This window comes from Doryrhamphus excisus, chromosome 22 (genome assembly GCF_030265055.1).
Source record: "Doryrhamphus excisus isolate RoL2022-K1 chromosome 22, RoL_Dexc_1.0, whole genome shotgun sequence".
Lineage (NCBI taxonomy): Eukaryota > Metazoa > Chordata > Actinopteri > Syngnathiformes > Syngnathidae > Doryrhamphus > Doryrhamphus excisus.
Window position 1 is genome coordinate 8,153,852 of NC_080487.1, and position 20,918 is coordinate 8,174,769.

Consider the following 20,918-nt stretch of genomic DNA (forward strand, 5'->3'; position numbering starts at 1 on the left):
GTGCTTTTTCACTGATATCAGCTGATCCCCATCGTTGGCCGATCAATCGGAGCACCCCTAATATCTAGATTAGACTGTGTTTTTTCTCATTGGGATACATGGTAGTCATCTAGATGAGACATTCATTCATTAATTTTCTGCTGCTTATCCTCACAAAGGTCACGGGGGTGCTGAAGCCTATCCCAGCTGTCTTCAGGTGAGAAGCGGGGTACACCCTGGACTGGTGGCCAGCCAATCACAGGGCACATATAGACAACAACCATTAAAACAACCATTCACACTCACATTCATACCTATGGACAATTTGGAGTCGCCAATTAACCCAGCATGTTTTTGGAATGGATTGATCTTTAATGTAGAAAATGTATGATGAAGATAGAGGAGAAAAGTCTCATTCATTCATTCATAGGCTGAAGACAAAAGCAGCTCAGACCTCCTGACACTGCCGAGGAGTGTGTGGATCTAGGATGGGATGGAACATCTACACAGAAGCGAGAGCGGGGATGAGGGAGGAGAGTAGGAGTAAGGGTGCCCCTCCCCCGCCCCCTCCCCACCTTCATCTGCGCACCAACATCAGCTCAGTCACATTTGGACTCCAGAACTGCGCGCCCATTATGAAGGAGCTCCTGGAGAGGGACTTGTAGAGCTGCATCACTCGCAGCCTCCTCCGCTTTGTTGTCTCCTTCTCACTTTTACGCACTGGGGGATGGATTCCAGGCTGCTGATTGGACCAGCGATGCACACACCAGACCCCGGAACTGGGGCACCGTGGAACATGAGCTCCATCAGTCCTCACCGGCTCATGGACCTGGTCCCGATTGCCACAGCGGTGAGTATACTTATATTTTACTTTATTTTTTATTTAGTGCTCTGTGCGCAATGATCCATCCAAACACTTGAATTTGAAGGAATGAATGGATGAAGATGGAGTGAATGAACACCCCCCCCCCCCCCCCCCCCCCCCGAATTCATTCACAAGCAGACCTGAATGGATGGGGTTTGTTCCAGCTAGCTTATTTCCCCTCTTTCGCTCTCTCTCCTGTAGTCGGCTTAAGGCAAACCATCTGTGGGGTGTTGACATGTCTGTGTGCCACTGATAGGAAAAAAAAAAGCCTAATTATTTAAATCTGGGAGGCACATCACCTTACCTCACAGTGTGTTTAATGATCACCTTGACATACAAACAGCTGTTTACTGAAAGAAAAACAAAAAGACTATTGTACATGCATTGGCTTGGTAGAGAAAGAGTACAGTGAAGTTTAACAGCAGGGTGCGTGTTTAGCTTTTTTTTTTTTCAAGGAAGGCAGCCGTGTAACCATGCTGCTAGTCAACAATGGCATCAACAAAATAAGGAAACATCATGATTGGTTCCAGAAGGTCCAACTCCAACCTAAACGGATGCTAACAGTATATTTTTGTCCTTCAGAAATATATATATATATATTGTCCTAAGAAATATAGTGTAACTCCAACTTATCCATTCCAGAAAGCCAACAATGTTAACACAAAACACATTTTTATAGTTATAAAACTGTAGCTTTATATGGAGTAAACAATTCCAAATTCATATAAATGATGAATGGAAGCGTTGAATGAACATTTAAGCTTAAGACGTGAGTGTTCCCAAAGACAAAATGTCACAGACACCAACTTCCTGTTTCTCCCGTTGACTCCCATTTCCTGTTTCTATGTATTACCAGCTTGCTAACCAGGATGTTTAGGATGAAAATTATCTACATACGGTTGATATGGAATCAGATTTTTTTCCCCAATGATGAAAACCGTGTGTTAAAACAATTCTATATACAACACGGCTGCATGGTGGTCAAGTGGTTAGCACGCAGAGCTAGGAGACCTGAGTTCAATCCCACCCTCGGCCATCTCTGTGTGGAGTTTGCATGTTCTCCTCTTGCATGCATGGGTTTTCTCCGGGTACTCCAGTTTCCTCCCACATTCCAAAAATTCCAATGCTAGGTTAATTGGCGATTCCAGTGGTCCATAGGTATGAATGTGAGTGTGAATGGTTGTTTGTCTATATGTGCCCTGTGATTGGCTGGCCACCAGTCCAAGGTGTACCCCGCCTCTCGCCCAAAGACAGCTGGGATAGGCTCCAGCACCCCCGCGACCCTCGTGAGGATAAACGGTAGAAAATAAATGAATGAATGTATACAACACATGTGGTCATATTGTTACACATATCAGTATCGGATGATATCAGTATCGGAAGTTGAGAGTTGGACAATAATCGGCACATTGGTTTTCGACAAAAAAGCCAATATCAAACATCCCTAATGAAAATTTTGTCGGCTTACAACAGCAATGTTTTGAATATTCCAAAGCTTTATTAAAGATGACAAGTATCTTGGATTGCAGACAACTGAAGCTGCATTTGTGTGTGGACTTGTTTGGCACAACATTTTATAATGATTTTGAGACCAATTTCAAATGGCTTTTAAATACCATAAATGACATTTATGCAAAAAGTAGCCAAAGTAGTGGAATTCGTGGTTTAGCAAATTATTACTGAGCTGCCACTGTATCCAACTTGATTTCTAAAATACTAAGACAACTAATTAAACTGCAATGATATCCAAATGATGTGTGTATATATAAATAAGAGGGTTTATTTTAATGATTTTTTATGAATTTGTGACCAATTTTGAATGGTTAAATGAACCAAATGTGTTATTTTCGTAAGATTTTTTTTTTTTGCAAAAATGCAGTGGGTTTCATGGTTTAGTGCCTCTGATAATTGAAGTTGAAAATAACACAATAGTTCTTTTTCATGATTGTCTGACCTTTTTTTGTCATGGTTCAAGGATTCAAAGGCTTTAATGACTTATGTACTTATTGCAAAACGTAGTGATGATGCTTTGGAATACCACAGAAGACCACATTATGAGAAAATATGAAAATAACTAAGGAAGCTTGAACTGGATTAAGTACTTGACGTTTTGATTTGTTTGGGCATTGTTTAAATAGCGAAAGCCTTTTTAAAAAAAATTTTAAAGAAAAGTGATTGTTTGCAGGACTTAATATAAATATTAGGCTAGTTACTGAGTCTCGAGACAGACTAGGACTATATTGTTGGGTTTCAATGGTTTTTAACAGTACTTTGTGATTATTTGGATGAATTTTTGACATATTTTGGATTAAGGGTGAAATGGTTTGAATATTCCAAGGCTGCAGTACAATCTTTGTTTACGATATTAAGTTAAGATAACTAAAATTGTGTGAGTGTGTGAATTTGTTGGTGTTTTTGATGAATGGCTGACTTATTTTGAATCCTGATGATCCACGATCCTGATCATCCATACATGATCCAAATGTGTTATTTTCTGAAGCATTTATGGCAAAATGCAGTTGATGCAATGGTGTCATTGCATCATAGTTTAATTTGATGCGTCTTGGAATGCTGCAAGAGCACAAAACAGCAAATTCTAACTGAACTATAAAAACAACTCATGAATTTATGTGAATTTTGTGACATTATTTTACAATGGTTCAGGGATTCAAAGGCTTTAATGGCACGTCTATTTATTGCAAAACATACCGAGCGTTGAGATTCTTGGTTTAATACCTTTTATGATGCTTTCAAATACCGCAAATTACCACATTATTACTGAAATATGAAAACTGCAATGGATTTGGACATTTTGTGACATGTTTTTACCAAGATTGCATGGTTCAAGGATTCAGAGGCGTTAATGGTTTGTGTATTTGCAAAACAGCCAGTGCTTCCATATTCTTGATTGAATACGTCTTATGATGCTGCAAATACCACTGGATTATTACAGAAATATGAACATAACTAGTGAAAGTTCAACTGAATTTGATGGTCAAAAAGGGATTGTTTGATGATTAGGATGTCGTTCACCATCTTCATCAGTAGGTAAATCAGCCTGGACCCTTTTTTCTCTGTCAATGAAAACCCAGAATGTCCAACAATTTGGTTGCCTTATTATGGTCCCTGAAAGAAGCCCCTGAAAAAAAAATAATGCCAATGGTGAGTCATAAGTATAAGCTAAAAAGAGATAGGAAAATCATAATTATGACATAAAAAGTCAGAATTATGAGAAACATTACCAGATAACAAGCAATTGATTATCATCATTAGGCTTAATCAGTTCATGGCTAGGGTGGGACACACACCATTTAGACTAGATAGGACAGCTCTATCTACAGCTAGTATGTAGTAGAGTATATTTACATGCAACTCATGTTTATGATTTTCCATGGAATGGATGGTTTGATATTTCATTTTATTTTGTAATTATGGTTATCCTATCTAATAATGACTTTTTATGTTGTAATTTTGACTTTTTATATGATAATTTTGACTTTATTTCATGAGTTTGACTTTTTATCTCAAAAGCATGACTTATCATCATAATTCTGTCTTTTCACGTCATTATTATGTCTTTTTATCTCACCATTACAACTTTCTTATCTCATAATTAGGGCTTTTCTATCTCATATTCCCATTTTTGTATCACGATTATGACATTCTCATTTCATACAGCAAGTGTAACTTTTGATATCGTAATTTTAACTTTTTATCACATAACTATGATTTTCCTACCATCATTTTTCATTTTTATGTCCCAATTGCAACTTTTTATTTCATTATTGTCTTTCCTGTTATAATTTAAACTTTGTATCTCATATTTGTGACTTTCCTCTCATAATTAACTTTTTATCTCATAATTATGACATTTTATCTCATAATTATTTTTAATTGAGACTTTTCATATTGTAATTTCAAATTCATTCATTCATTTTCTACTGCTTTTCCTCACGAGGGTCGTGGGGGTGCTGGAGCCTATCCCAGCTGTCTTCGGGTACACTTCGGTACACCCTGGACTGGTCGCCAGCCAATCACAGGGCACATATAGACAAACAACCATTCACACTCACATTCATGTAATTTCAAATTCATTCATTCATTCATTCATTTTCTACCGCTTTTTCCTCACGAGGGTCGCGGGGGGTGCTGGAGCCTATCCCAGCTGTCTTCGGCAGAGAGGCGGGGTACACCCTGGACTGGTCGCCAGCCAATCACAGGGCACATATAGACAAACAACCATTCACACTCACATTCATGTAATTTCAAATTTTTATCTCCTAATTAGGATTTAACTTTGGGATGTATTGTTTTTCTTTCAATGGATGAAAAGGGCTTCCATAGCTTATTGAGAGAAGCAAGTGGAGGACTGAGCATGTTTCCCGGTCACCTACGTGCTGCCCCCGTAGGATTAGAAGCACGAGTGTTGCGGTGAAAAAGACAATGATGGATTGCTTGTCCACATGCAGGTGGTCCATGGAGATGGTTGTTGATTATTATTAGCGCCATGTGTTTGCCAGCAAACAAATGAGCTCTGAAGTTGCTGGAAAGCATCAATCTGACAGCCGACTGATGCGCTGTTTAACGGCTCGTGGGACGGAGATGTGTGGCACACAATCAGCTCATCCTTGAGTGCAGCCTTCACTCTTCGTCATGTGACTCGTGCACACATGAGTGCCATGAGCTTTTCATAACGGCAATGTCGAAGGTTGGCGTTTTATGTTCCCTCCCCAAAGCACTGTGGAGGTTATGTTTTTGCCGGCGTTTATGTTTGTTTGTTTATCTGCGTTCAAACTAACTTAATGTTTTGAAGGGATGACATTTTAAGGAATTGTGAGAAAATGGGATATGCAAGAACTGATTACATGTTGAGTGTGATCCAAAATTCCAAATGTTTTCCAGAATTCACCCTTTCAGGCTACCTGTAATTATACTAAAAAACAAATCAGAAAAGGCAAAATGCCTTTGATCTAAAGAGTTCTAATTATTTACACATTTCTCAACCGATTCAGACTGTTCCAACGTCAAAGCATTCAACTAACTCATTAAAGACATTCATGCAATTTTACACTTTTCAGAATTCCCACTTTTTTTGGCATTCCCACTTTTCGGCATGCAAAATGCCTTTGATCTAAAGAGTTGTCACCACATTTGTCACAGTTGTCACCTCAACCGATTCAGATTGTTCTTAAGTCAAAATTGTCAAGTCATTGTGCTATCATGCTAGGTGTTAACATGCTAATGATCTAGAAATCTTTCTATAGTGGTTATCACAACTCAATACAAAGGGACAAAAAATGAGCATAATGGGTCCCCATTAAATGTTTCAGATCATGAAACTAATTTAAATATTATGACAACACAAAATGCAGTTTTTAAATGACAATTTTTAATATTTAGGGAGAAAAGAACCAACCTGGGCCGCACTTTGGAAACCCCTGTCTTATTTGCTAAAGAAATGCAAAGCATACAGCTCCTGTGTTTGAAGCAATAGTTGGTGCAGCTCTCTGTTAAGATGTTTTTTTTTTTTTTTGTTTTGTTTTTTTTTTACACAGGGCAACATCTAGAGATGGGTCAGAAGCAGTATCATGCCCATGAGCAAAAAGGTTTTTCCTTCATGGTGAGATGAAAAGCTTCAAAAGTTCTTCTCTCAAACAAGTAAGGCAGATGATGGATTTATCTCACGTTTGGGGCTTATGAACACGTTCTTTAGAACAGCGGCATCTAAAGTACGGCCGGAGGGCCATTTGCAGACCATGACTCATTTATTATTGGCTCACAGCATGTTGTAGAAATCAAATAAAACACAAAAACATTAAAAATGTGAAGTGCAATGATGTAAAGACAACAAGTTGGATGAAAATGTTTATTTTAGCTTTTTACAAAAATGTAAAAAATATTTAAAAATACCCCCCCCCCCAACCAAAGATTTCTAATATTTATACTTGTTGGAAGATGATAAACATTAATTCATTCATTCATTCATTTTCTAATGCTTCACGAGGGTCGCGGGTCGGGGGGTGGTAGCCTATCCCAGCTGTCTTCGGGCGAGAGGCAGGGTCGCCTCTGACTGGTCACCAGCCAATCACAGGGCAGATGGTAAGCATGAATATTTCAAATTGTTTTGAGGGCGGAGAGATACAAACATGGCTATATAACTCGCAACCTAAGCTGACAGATAACTAATAGATTTCAAAAGCAGGAAAAAATTGTGTAAATTATAATGGCAAGTGTAGCGACTTCACCATGCTAAAGAGTCGCTGAGAGGCTGAAGCCAGGCCTTTCCTTTGTCCGATGCGCCGCACATAAAAAAATCTCTGAGATACGAAAAATAAGTTTTTAACCTTTTATTAGAGAAAAATAATGATCTACTTATGATACCGTGCAAGTACCGTCAAAGTAATCACAGAGATTAAAGAAATTAGCGGTCAACAAAAATACGGCAACCCTGCTCTTTGTCTCTCTGGCCACACAGATGAGCAGGTGCTTATATGTATTAACAAACTATCACCGCCCATATCCATTTGACCTACTTCCCTCATCCACGTGATCACAACAAACCTAAATAATGTCATAAACAATAACAAACACCACTATTCAAATTTAAACTGTCATGCACCTACCAAATGAATCTAAATTCATTCATGGCTCCTACAGCTAGCTTTACATTGGGCTCCCAAATGACTAAATACGGTTCTGGCTGAGGGATCAGTTAAAGGAAAAAAATGTTTCAATACAGAAGCTGTCGAAAAATAGAGATACATGGAAATAACCATGCATTTAATTGACAGCAATGCAGTGTTGTCATGCATACGGAACACAAAAAGCACGTTCAAGAACTTATTGTTGAATGATTACCTCTCTGAGAGGCTCAGTTAAACCCAGCTTGGTCTATACGATCTCCTCAATTCCTGTCAGAGCTCCTCTGCACACGTTTCCAATTAAAGCGCATGTCATCTCACATTGTGTAGGGATGAGTGCTATGGCTATTCAATATTATTTTCATTGTTGTTAAGTGTTTCTACATTTCGCCATGCATGCATGTACACACACGTAAGAAATCCCTAATTTTTAACATCATTTTAGATATTGATCATTGACATAAGGGGGGGCATGTCTGTCTGTTGGAATACTGTCATGATTGGGTTACTCAGTTCAAGTCTTTGCCATGGCAACAAAACAGCCAAGCAGGAAAAAGCACTTGCTGCCGCTATAATAACTTCCTTTTTCTAAAGCTTAATCCCAATTCTACCTCTTAGCCCTATCCCTTTGTCTTACCCCTACCTATTAAAACCTTGGGCCAAGGCGAAGAAGACACTAAGAAAAGGGACACCGCTTGATCATCATCACCCTTCATCGCTTGCCGGCTGTGACATAGGCAGATAAGATCATTCTTTGGTTCATAATAAATGTTTCCTACCCCGAATTAATTACTGGGATTGCAGCTTTTTAATGGTCATGCAGTGCTGTGTGATGTAGCAAAGGGCTGACTCCTGAATGTAATAACATATGAGTGACGTTACTGTGAAAATCAATAATTATTAGGGCTGTCAATCGATTAAAATATTTTATCGCAATTAATTGCATTTTTGTCCAAGTCACAGGCCACATTTAATCATAGATAGAAATCAGTTCTAATCTATAAGTAGGGGAAATCTCTTTGTGGTAAACTATTCGATAATTCCGTCAAATTTCATGTAAAAGGATATCGATTTCAGAACTATGGGTCATTATTTAAAACAATACATTCAGCAAGCATATTGTAAGTGAGACCTCTCTCACTGACACAAACATGTTTTTGTTTATTTGTGTCAGGAGGAATTTTGACCAGGAGCTGATATTCAGGGCCCCGTGCTTCATGATGAGTTTTGACGCTATGATGCAGTTAAAAGCAGAGCTGAAGTCGATGAACAAGCGGGCGGAGAGGGCAGTGTGGACCTGTTAGACCTGTAGGCAAACTCAAACTTTCAAAGAAAGCCATTACAGAGCAGCCACATGTTGAACTTTGCTGTCAGTGCTTCCTTTTATGATTGGAAAATATAGAAGGCACAAAACTGCAGTTATGTTATAGAGGCTGTATAAATGTATAAATGTGATTTTATTCAGGAAGCTACTGTAGCTTGTTTTCTTTGTTTGGTGGATTGCATTCCGACCTCACTCATCATATTTTATTTCTAGGGCTCCATGGCCCCAAGCCACCCTTTCCCGACAGTAGACGTCCCAGACCACGCCCACTACACCATTGGGGTTGTCATCCTTGTCGTGGGCATCACAGGCATCCTGGGGAACTTTTTGGTTATTTATGCCTTCTGCAGGTAAACTGTTACACCATAGGTTTGGGTTACATAATACCTGAAATACAGTAAAGTCTTGTTATATCGATATTGTCGGGAGTAGGAAAAAATATTGAATACAAATATATCTGAATACAACACAATTAAATACATGTATTTGTACGCTTGTGTCTTCGTTGGAATAGGTGTGTATGCTATGTCAGTTGGTTCTTCTGTTGCAGGCATGTGTGAAAAATAAAGTTGACTGGAAGCAGCCGTTTGCCGTGTTCTTTTTTGGTATTGAAATCCTTAAGCAAAGATTGATTTAAGCTGCTTTTGTATCAATATAAGCAGACCAAATTGGCTGGCAGGAGATGAAAAGGGCATCGTAGTAACCGGATTATCATAATAACCGGGTAACGGAGCTAATTATATCATAAAAGACTAGAAATTTGCCGGGAAATGAAAATAGTATCGTAATAAGCAGTAATTCGTTATAACCGATATTGATATAACGAGACTTTACTGTACTTAATAGCTGTAATTATAGACATGTATTTATTTCAAATGCACCTACTGCCATTTTGTGTCGAGTTAAAAAAAATATATGAGGAGTTTGCGTTTTATGAACAAGTAGCAACAGAACCAATGTTGTAAGAGCAGAAAGGAGCAAACTGCTCAGCTAGCATTAATAGCGCTGATGAGTTCATTATAAACAACAGTACGGCAAGTGTAACACGCATGATTTTACACTAACAGACATTTGGAAGTGCATGCAGAGGTAGATAGAGGTAGATGTAATATTTAGAATGAAGCTACTCCCAACTTGCGGCGTTAACTGACAAAAAAAATACATCAAGAGGTCTTGTCAACTGAAGGTCAAGCCTTCAGTTCTCTTTGACCACGTGGTCATTTATTAAGAAGTATACTGTACGATACAGCAGGAACAGAACCAATGTTGGAATAGCAGGTGCAAACTGCTCAGCCAGCATTGGTAGGCGCTGATGACGTTATTGTAAACAACACTATGGCAAGTATAACATGCACATTGGCAGCTGAGTAGCAACATTTTAAAACGGATGTAGAAAAAAATAAAATAAAATAAAAATGGATGTAGAGGTAGATAAAGTTGCTGGATGCTGACCAATGCGCCTACTGCCAGCTTGTGGAGTTTCTAAAGAATACATTGGGAGGTTGCCTTCTATTCTGTCTATTCAGGACAGCAGCACAGAACCAATGTTGTAATAGGGAATGCAAATGTACTTTTAAAATTATTTTATTTTATTACTTTTGGTATTGTTTTCAGTATTTGATGGATGGATGAATGGATAGATATTATATTATTATTATATAATATATATTATATAATTACATATAAGATATATATATATAATATATAAATATTTTTAAATTGTTAAAAAAAATCTGCATTTAAATGGAACTATACTTAGACTTCTTTCAACTTAAGTGGAAAATCCAAAATAAATGAAAATTATAATCAAATGGGTAAAAATACCATGAGGTGAATTTATGTGGTTTCACGGGTGGCTCTCTGAAGATGACCATAACGACGTGTCCCATGATGAAAATGGGTTCGAACCCCGTTGTAGAGTTACATCCACGGCTGCTCCAGTTAATGTTGTTAATTACTGACTCGGGCTTTTATTTTCTTTTGTAGCGCACACAGCGTAGAAGACTGAATGGTGTTCACTGGAGCATTATGGGAATATAAAGTGTGTCCATTGGTCTTTTGTGTGCAGAAGCCGAAGCTTGCGGACGCCATCCAACATCTTTATCATTAATTTGGCCATTACAGACTTCTTCATGTGTCTGACTCAGACGCCCACCTTCTTCATTGCAAGCATGCACAAGAGATGGATCTTCGGAAAGAAAGGTAACAGGCAACACTGCAATCATCTTGTCATTTCTCTATGATGTTTACAACCGCAAATTCCGCCCTCCCCATTTAGATTTTGCAGGTACACGTGTAAAGGATGCCTGCATCTTTCTGTGATGCTACCATCAAAGATGCAGGCATCCTTAATTCATTGACACACTTGAATACCACAAGGACCTGGATTATTTTGCTTTGCCTGCCTTGTTGAGCGTGACGTACTCGCATTAACATTCAGTCAATGTCGGCATCATCATCCCCATATTTCCACCACCTGCTTTTATTCCATTTCCATCTATCAAACGGGGTCAACAGGAATAAATTGATCCCAGCAGCGTGTTTAACGTGTGTCGGTGTGTGTGTGTTGTGTACAAGCACTGTACATCCTACTGGGATTGGTGATACACACACGCTGCTGATCAAACACTGATAGTGGGGAGCACTGTGTGTTCCTTCAGGAGTTGTCTTGACCTTCACAAAGACAGCCGATGGCCGCCTTATTGTTGGCAACTAAACGGGGATTTACTTTTTAGCCAGAACTAAACAGCTTATATAAAAGCCATGCTCCTTTTCCTCGCCCATGCATCAGTAAATCCTGTGGATAATAAATGGAGTCAATGATTAAAAAAACATCACATTATCATAAAGCATTATATACAGTGTTCATTTCAGCAAACATTTCATTATACTGTATATTCTCAAGGAAAAATCCACATCTGCACTTGGAGTGGGCGGGGAATGAACCACAGCTCCCCCAGTGCTGGTAGCACTAATGCAGCCACAAACCGACAAGGTGGTAGCATCATGGTGGTAGGTTCACAATGTCACAGAACACATTGTGATTCATGTTTCCCCTCCATGAACCTCAGCTCCCCCTGGTACCGGCAGCACTTGTGCCGGCCCGCTCCATGACACCAAGGGGGTGTCTCTTTACAATGTCACAGCACATGTTGGAATTCATGTGTCCCCTCAATGAACTGCAGGTCCCACAGTGCTGTCAGCACTCATGCAGCCACAAATCATGATGCTACCACCAACAAGTGAATAGATCTTCACAATGTCACAGAACACATTGTGATCCATGTTTCCCCTCCATGAACCTCAGCTCTCCCTGGTGCCAGCAGCACTTATGCGGGACCCAAGGGGGTGTCTCTTTACAATGTCACAGCACATGTTGGATTTCATGTGTCGCCTCAATGAACCGCAGGTGCTGTCAGCACTCATGCAGCCCCAGACTGTGACGCTGCGCATTACTATTGCGACAGTACATCATTGGTACGGTAAACCTAACCTACTGTGTGGCCCAAGACCATGCCACTACCACCACCAAGGGGACGTCTCTTCACAATGTCAAGGCACATATTGAAATTCATGTTTCGTCTCAATGAACCGCCGTTCCCCCCAGTGCTGGCAGCGCTTATGCAGCCCCAGACTGTGATGCTACTACCACCAAGGGAGTGGATCTTCACAATGTCACATCTGACGCTAGAATTCATTTTACCCCTCAGTGAACTGCAGCTCCCCCTGGTATTGGCAGCACTTGTGCAGCCCAGCACCATGCCACTACCACTATCAATGGAGTGCATTTTCTGAATGTCAGAGTACATATTGGAATTCAGTGAACCAGAGCTCCCCCATTGCTGTCAGCACTCGTGCAGCCCCAGACTGTGACGCTCCTGCCACCAAGAGTGCAGATCTGCAGAATGTCACACCACATGTTAAATTTCATGTTTCCACTCAATGAACCAAAGCCAGTACCGGCAGCACTTGTGCGGCCTCAGACCATGAGAATGTGTCTTCACAATGTCACAATACATAATGGGATTAATCTGTTCTATGAATGAGCTGCAGCTCCTCTAGTGCTGGTAGCACTCATGTAGACCTGAACCATGGGGCTACCACCATCAGTCACAATCATCTTGGTCCTCACAACACATTGTCTGTGTCACATCTGCCACATTCAAGATGCAGAGACAGGAACCCAGTGTAGTCTTTAATTATACTCAAAAAGGAAACTTGCAGAAGATGCAGAAACATGTACAGCTCCGAAACATACATGCAATGCTCCAACAAAGGCAAGACGCCACCAACTGAAATAAATAACCACAACACAATTTAGCGCCAGGCACTTGTTAACGGAAAAGTAGAGGCAGCAGAAAACAGAATGGAACACAACAGAAAATGTTGCAAGTTAAAAGCCTAGACCAGGAAGTAAGGAATAAACACAACTCAAACCTCAACCTGCCACACAGAGCGTGACCACACCAGTGATTAGAATCAGCATTCCCTTTCTAAGCCTTGTCATTCACCAACACAAACTCACCATTGCTACGATATCATGACACAATACGCTGGGACTGAATGATGGACTCACCTGCGAAACATAGTCTGGTCCTCGGGAGGCCATCTGGCTCCTATTAGTTGCTATGAGGCAGTTGGAGCACACAAAGTATAAGAAGCCAGGACACGTGGGTTAAATGCTTTAATTGGCCATTATTTGTTTGCCAACATTATGAGAGTGGTCCGCAGCTCTGATGCATGCATGTGATTACGTGCTGTTTGGTAGTAATACATTGAAGGCGGTGATGGACTGTCGTGGCAGAGTCACGTCTTTTTTGCCATGTATAGTATACTAAATATGCAGAAACTGTGTGAATTCTCCATATATTATTTATTTTGCTTCAACCCTTCCAGCCCGACCGAGCAAGACTCATCATTCATCCTGAGCTCCTCCATGAGTCTGTACCCCCGTTTTTTTTGCAAGTTTGCTCCTGTTACCCATTTCCAAGTCTTTCCACTTCTTTATGGATTCTCCCTCTTCTCCGTTCTTGGCCACCATCCTTGTGCTGTTTACATTTACCTAAAAATATGCTTGGGAATTATTTGATTTATACTGACATTTTCAAGTCAGCCCCTTTACTCAACTTTCAATCCCATCCACCCCCGCAGGTTGTGAGTTGTACGCCTTTTGCGGCGCCCTTTTTGGCATCTGCAGCATGATGACGCTCATGGTGATCGCCGTGGACCGCTACGTGGTGATCACCAAGCCGCTGGCCTCACTGGGCGCCATGTCTCGCAGGAAAGCCCTGAGCATCGTGGCTGCCGCCTGGCTCTACTCCATGGGTTGGAGCCTGCCGCCGTTCTTTGGATGGAGTAAGTACCAAAGCTGCCTTTGCCTCAACAGCACCATCACAATTTGTAGGAAAAACAGAAGTTTCGCTTCTTTCTTCCTCTTCTCACAGCTAGACCATTTATGGTGAATTGAAGGCGTGAAAAGTGCGTAACGTGGGGTGGAGTTGCTTACGCACATTTGGACTTTGAAAGGCGGATTACACCCTGAACTGGTCGCCAGCCAATCGCAGCAACTTAGCATAGTTGCTACATTTAGCTCGTAGTCAGACCTGTCTGGAAAAAGCGACTTGTGACAAATTGCCTTCCTTGTGACAAAAAAAGAGGCGAGGGAATAAGAAAGTCCACATAAAAATGACTTGCACATGTGCCATGGCCTAGTATGCAAATTAGACAATAACATCCTCGCCCAAAACTGATGACCACAAATACATTGCAGTCTTAACACTTATTTGACTTAACACACGATTTGACACACAATAAAAATATGTATTTTTAACATTTAACAGCTTACCTGGAAAACCTTGGTTAGCATCATTAATCCGATGAAGAAGGTCTGATTCTAACCAAAACGTACTGTAACCCAATGCATTTTTACAAACACAAAGCACATTTTAAAATTATTACAGTTATCTTAAATTTTAATTATGTTTTTACATGCAGAAAAAACCTCTGAAATGTGTATAAATACATATATGATGAATGAAAGTGATAAATGGATACATTTCAGGTTACTCAATATGGACACCACCTTCCTGTTTTGCCATGAATTATTTATTGAACTCAACAGTGTTTCTCACTTCAGGTCTCTGCTTTTCTTTTGTTGACGGCTGTAAAATAAGCCAAAATGGAGGCAAGGAAAGTTGCAAATGCCAAGATTTTGATAAAGGAGAGAAATTGAATTAAAAACAAAACTCATGGCAAAACAGGAAGGTGGTGTCCAATCTCATCGCCACATCGTGTTTTTGCCAACACGTCATCACATCTATAATTTCTATAATTAATAATAATAATAATTCTCCGTGAGGACAAGCGGCAGAAAATGAATGAATGAATGAATATAATTTTATAATTCTTCCAGTGTATAAGCAGTTACTTTTTTGAATCTCTTTGAACTCGATGTTCTAATCTCAGCAGAACCGATCACGTTTCTGGGACAGATTGCATAATTGGACTTTTATTTATAAAAGTTTTTTTGTAATTGGTCTGTCACATCCCAGGCCTCTTAAAGGCGCATACAACAAGTCACAGATACTACTAATAATAATATAATATTACACTTCATATCACGTCTTTCAAATACCTTATATTTATGTTATTTTTCATTTTGGCATTTTTATGCTTGAAAATGATTACTTTAGGATATGAATATGTACAATTTGCTTAAATATGTACATTTCTTAGTAATAATAGGCCGTAGTCAACCACGAAACGGAGATGTAGCAAGGGACAACTGTACTTCAACTACATTACAAAGTGGTAAAGAATATGTCAGTTGCTATTGACAATATCCTAGAATGCATAACAATTGAAATCTGTAAAGAACAAAGCAAAAACGTGTACATAAGTTGTTTATACAGAACGCCACACTCAAGGATAGAAATGTTTGAAGATTGGATCAAAACAACCTTTTCAGATAACAATCAAAAAACTATGTGGAGACTTCAATATTGATCTGCTGAATACACACAAGAACAAGGTAATTGACGATTTTATAGATACAATATACAGCTTAAGTTTGTTTCCAAAAATCACCAGACCAAGTAGAATAACAGACCATTGTGCCACTCTAATCGACAATATATTCACCAATGATTTTGATAACAAAACCACTAGTGGCCTGCTAATCAAAGACATCAGCGATCATCTTCCAGTGTTCACAATTTATATAACCATCATTACAACAACAGACCAATGGAAACTACAAAGACTGTCCAAAGACTACGTTCAGAGGACAGAGTCAATGCTTTCAAGAAGGATCTAGAAGAACAAAAATGGGAGTGTGTGTCCAGTGCCAAAGACATGGATGAAGCATACGAACACTTTCTACATACTTATATGAAGCTGTATGATAAGAACTGTCCCTGGAGAAAAAAGTCAAAGAAGTAAAAAAAAAAAAAAACAGCCATGGATGACAAAAGGCCTTACTAATGCTTGCAAGAAGAAGAACACACTATACAGGAAATGCATCAATCAACAGACCAAAGAGTCAGAAAGAACATACAAGACTTATAAAAATAAGTTGCCTACAATCCTAAGAGCATGTAAGAAGGAGTATTATAGCCAACTACTAGACAAGCACAAAAACAATATTCGAGCACCCTGGGACATACTAAATAGTATTATCAGGAAAAGTAACAAGAAGACAGACTACCCTAATTATTTCATGGTGAGAAACACCTATAATGATGATGTGGATGAGACAGTTGAAAAGTTCAATAACTACTTTGTCAATATTGGTCCCAAACTAGAAGAAGGACACACACCAGCAAATACAAATAGACGGTGTGGACATTGAAAGGGTGAACGAAAATAAATTTTTTGGGATCACAATAGATGAAAATATGAGCTGGAAACCTCATATTACAAATATACAACATAAGGTGGCCAGAAATATTTCAGTATTGAACAAAGCAAAACTTGTTCTCAATCAGAAATCACTCCGCACTCTTTATTGCTCTCTGGTTCTACCATATCTTACTTATTGTGTGGAAATATGGGGTAATAACTATAAAAGCAATCTTCACTCGCTAAATGGACTGCAAAAAAGGTTGGTAAGGATAAATGATAATACCGCCTAGAGAGAACACACTAACTCATTTCTAAAATCACAAAAACTTGCTGATATAGTTAATCTTCAAACAGCTAAAATAATGCATAAGGCTAAAAACAACCAATTACCTAAAAATGTCATCCAATACTTCTTCTACAAGAGAGGAGAAATATGATTTCAGGGAAGAATTCTTATATGCTTGAGACACTTCTATGCTAGGACTACGTTAAAAAGCCATAGCATTTCAGTATGTGGAATCAAACTATGGAATGGATTAAGGACCTCAAACAATGCACAACGATGAGTTGATGTTTGCTAAATACAAGGATGAAGAGTCTTGAACCAGTCATGATGTGCTTTATATATCACTATATTGACAGTTATTATGGTACCCACTATGTCATTGTATCGTCATATCGCCTCGTACTTGGGTACGAAGTACATTATTAAAAAAAACAAAAAACCTTAAACTGTATTATGGAAAGCAGGAAGTGAACAAATGTAACAGTTACTGATTGTAAAAGTAGCAGATGGAGGGGTAGGATTTAATAAGCTTTGCTTCTTCCTACTCCTTTTGGACATGTGGAACTGTGAACTGATTATGGGATGCACTCAATTGTAATCTGGTGCATGTTCAAATGAAATAAAACCATTACCATTACTTCGAAATGTGAGCACCATAACACATGCAACACATGTACACATATAAAGCAGTAACACACAGAGAGGGGCTGAGAACAGAGCCCTGGGGATGGCCAAAGTTCAAATTATTTTCTGATTGCAAAAATGATTTAGCTAAACATCCAATTATGACTTTTCTCACTTCCTGCAACCGCTAAACAAATAAAAGAATGTACACGTTTTTCTAACAGCACAAATGATATGATGCATCTTTTCATCAGCATAATGTCTTGTCATGTCCTGTCTTGCGGTGGATGTCGCCTACAGAAACGTCTCCGGGGGTGTGAAGACCCGTCAACACAACTTAGCATGTAATAAACTTGATGTGTAGCTTCCTTCAGTGGAGACTGTATGCTTGCCAAGCGATGTCTACAAAACATCACAACACCGTGCGGATTGTGATATTGTTAGTTGCGTCGGTGAAGCATTCTTGCACCCCATGTGTATTTTTTATGCTATGTGAGTGGAAGGAGCCTCCAGCGGGTGTGCAGAAACAACTTCTTTGGTTTGATTTGTGCTGGCAGATGCTGGACATGTCGCTTCTGCTACAAAGCCACTAGGAAACTGCAGTGTAAAGTAGTAAGTAAGAAGTAAATACAGTCGAAGTCGTATGGCCTAAAAATTTGACCTTTCTACTTCATATGGTGTATACTATAAAAGCTCAAAATTGTCTAAACAATGCTACATGCTAAAAAAAAAAAAAAAAGGTGTGTGATGTACACGTGTTTTTCAGGTGCTTACATCCCGGAGGGTTTAATGACGTCTTGCTCATGGGATTACATGACGTTCACACCCTTGGTGCGCTCCTACACCATGCTGCTCTTCACCTTTGTCTTCTTCATCCCACTCTCCATCATCATCTTCTGCTACTGCTGCATCTTCAGAGCCATCCGACACACAACCCGGTCAGTATACGAGGTCTCAGAACATGACAGGAGACAACACAAGGCGCAATCTCTTTAATTCCTCTCCTAAAATGCTCCGCAGGGCCTTTGAAAAACTCCACTGTGGGGGAACCAGAGACTCCGTTAAGAGATTCCATAGGATGAAGAGTGAATGGAAGATGGCCAAGATCGCCCTGATCGTCATCCTGCTCTTTGTCGTTTCCTGGGCGCCGTACTCCTGCATGGCTCTCACCGCATTCGCTGGGTATGTGTCACCTGCCACCTCCATGTTTGCCGGTGGCCACTTGTTGCTCGGCAGGATTGCTTTTTGTTTCTAAAACTATTATTTAACAAGAACATTTTTGAAAAACAACAGCAAAAATATGTGGTAATTTTACAAGAATAATGACAAAATAGTAACAGAAAAAAGTAACTAAGAAAAAGTCTGAACAAAATATAAGGTTGTAATATTATGAGAAGGAATAACGTCATTTTAGTATCTTGAAGTCATTTTAAACACTGCACCCTCACATCCCGGTTCTCCTGAGCTACACGGTACCAGTGGTGCTTCTGACAAAGTGTGTGCGACAATGAATGGTCCTCCTCTGGCAGGCAAGGTTGGAGGAGCACCAGCGGTGCCTACTCTTTGAGTTCGTACACGGTAAGTCAGGGTCAGGGGTCTCCAGCCAGTAGATTATGAGCTAGCAGTAGCTCCTAAACACTTTTCAATTAGCTCTCCAAAGACTTTATTCATTTATTATCAACTCAAATACACATTAATTAGAAAGGGTTGTTTGCAGTAGTTAGGAAGCAGTTTGGGAGTGTGACCAATCACAACGGAGTGGGCATGCCTAAAGTCGGGGCGTGGGTGGAATAAATTAAAACAGACCCTTTTGGCGGGAAGCATAAATGCAAAGAAATACAGCTGGAATAGGTGCAGATTCTGGAAGATGTTGAAAGTTTTCTGTGCAGGTTATTGTGTGTAGCTGCTCTATAGAGTCAACCACTCAATACAAAGGGTCAGAAAATGATCATAATAGGTCCCCATTAACAGTAATGATCCAACTGAAGCCCATATTATCCACTCTGCCGATGGAGGAGTAGTTGCACATTTTCTCACAGCTGTGAGTCTCATTTCTGCACTCATTTTCTTCCTCACATTTTCAGGTACGCCGACCTGCTGACCCCCTACATGAGCTCTGTACCAGCTGTGATTGCCAAAGCATCAGCCATTCACAACCCCATCATATATGCTATCACGCACCCCAAATACAGGTGGGTCAGTAAAAGCTCAATGAATCATACTTGTAAAACACAGCGCCGGTGTACCTAATGATGTGGCATCCTCGTGTAGGTCAGCCATCAGTAGGTACGTCCCCTATCTGGGCACGCTGCTCTGCATCAGGGGCCGGGACCGCTTCAGTAGCAGCAGCAGCAGTTTCCAGTCCACCCGCCGCTCCACCGTCACCAGCCAGTTGGAAAGTCACCGCCACTGCATGCCAGCCCGCTCCTCGCAGTCAGACAGCGAACTAGTGAGTGTCGCTCGTGTCTTGTGATGGTATGTCTGCATCTGACACCTCCTCCTGCTCCTTTAACCAGCCGCTCATTGTGCTTGCTTCCATCTGTGTGTGTGTGTGTGTGTGTGTGTGTGCGTGTGTTTCCTCTGCAGGCGCGCTTTGCCAACATGGATGAGGACAGTTCCTATCAAACGCCGGTTAACCATCAGTTGTCCTCTGACATCAAGCACGGGCGCCGTTCCAGCCAGAGATTAAAGGTGAGAGGTCAAAACATAACTTGAATGATAGAACCATTTGAATTTTGTGTTTTTATAACCTTATCAATAGAATGGAGATACAGTGTCTTGTAATATCAGCCCCCTACGTCTGTAACAATCAAAATAAGAAGACGAACTGACCCAATTCAAGCCGTTCATGTTGGATTTTAGCCTGATCAATGAACAGTTAATATACAGATGACTCCTGCTCAAATGAAGTCACACTGCTTGCAAATTCCCCAAAAACAACAACAAATTGATGGCTGAGACAAGAACGTCTTGTAATGCAGTAGGTCACATTGCTTTGGGCCATGGGGAATATCACAAGGGTCCGTGTGTGGTTACATTTTTAAATATCAAGTTCCTTCACTTTGCCTGCACCATTCATTCATTCATTCATTCATTTTCTACGCTTATCCTCGCAAGGGTCGCGGGGCGGGGGCTATCCCAGCTGTCACCAATTAACCTAGCAATAATAATAATAATGTTATATTGTTATTGTTATTATTACTACTATTATTATTTTATTTTGTATAATGATATATAATAATAGTAATTACTATTATTTAAAGTTTTAATAATATAATAATTATTATTATTATTATCATTTATTTTACATAATTCTGTAAAGCACTTTGTGTTCCATGTCTTTGCAGGAAAAGTGTT

The 20,918-nt window shown here is 39.9% G+C and overlaps 1 protein-coding gene across 6 annotated transcripts in view; it reads left to right on the forward strand.

Annotated features, from left to right (window-relative positions):
* Positions 1 to 654: 654 nt before the first annotated feature.
* Positions 655 to 20,918, forward strand: part of LOC131110066 (LIM domain-binding protein 3-like) — a 37,678-nt gene continuing 17,414 nt past the window's right edge. For 2 of the 6 annotated variants that reach the window (XM_058062759.1, XM_058062761.1), the window contains exons 1-9: positions 655 to 829; positions 9,023 to 9,159; positions 10,878 to 11,011; positions 13,961 to 14,164; positions 18,328 to 18,499; positions 18,582 to 18,743; positions 19,646 to 19,753; positions 19,833 to 20,010; positions 20,148 to 20,252. In XM_058062759.1, the coding sequence (XP_057918742.1) occupies positions 707 to 829; positions 9,023 to 9,159; positions 10,878 to 11,011; positions 13,961 to 14,164; positions 18,328 to 18,499; positions 18,582 to 18,743; positions 19,646 to 19,753; positions 19,833 to 20,010; positions 20,148 to 20,252 (1,323 nt within the window). In that variant the 5' untranslated portion in view covers positions 655 to 706. Of the gene's footprint in view, positions 830 to 6,399; positions 6,503 to 6,848; positions 6,944 to 6,968; positions 8,794 to 9,022; positions 9,160 to 10,877; positions 11,012 to 13,960; positions 14,165 to 18,327; positions 18,500 to 18,581; positions 18,744 to 19,645; positions 19,754 to 19,832; positions 20,037 to 20,147; positions 20,253 to 20,918 lie in introns of those variants that run through there. The other 4 variants (XM_058062762.1, XM_058062763.1, XM_058062764.1 and 1 more) reach the window with 4 other exon arrangements.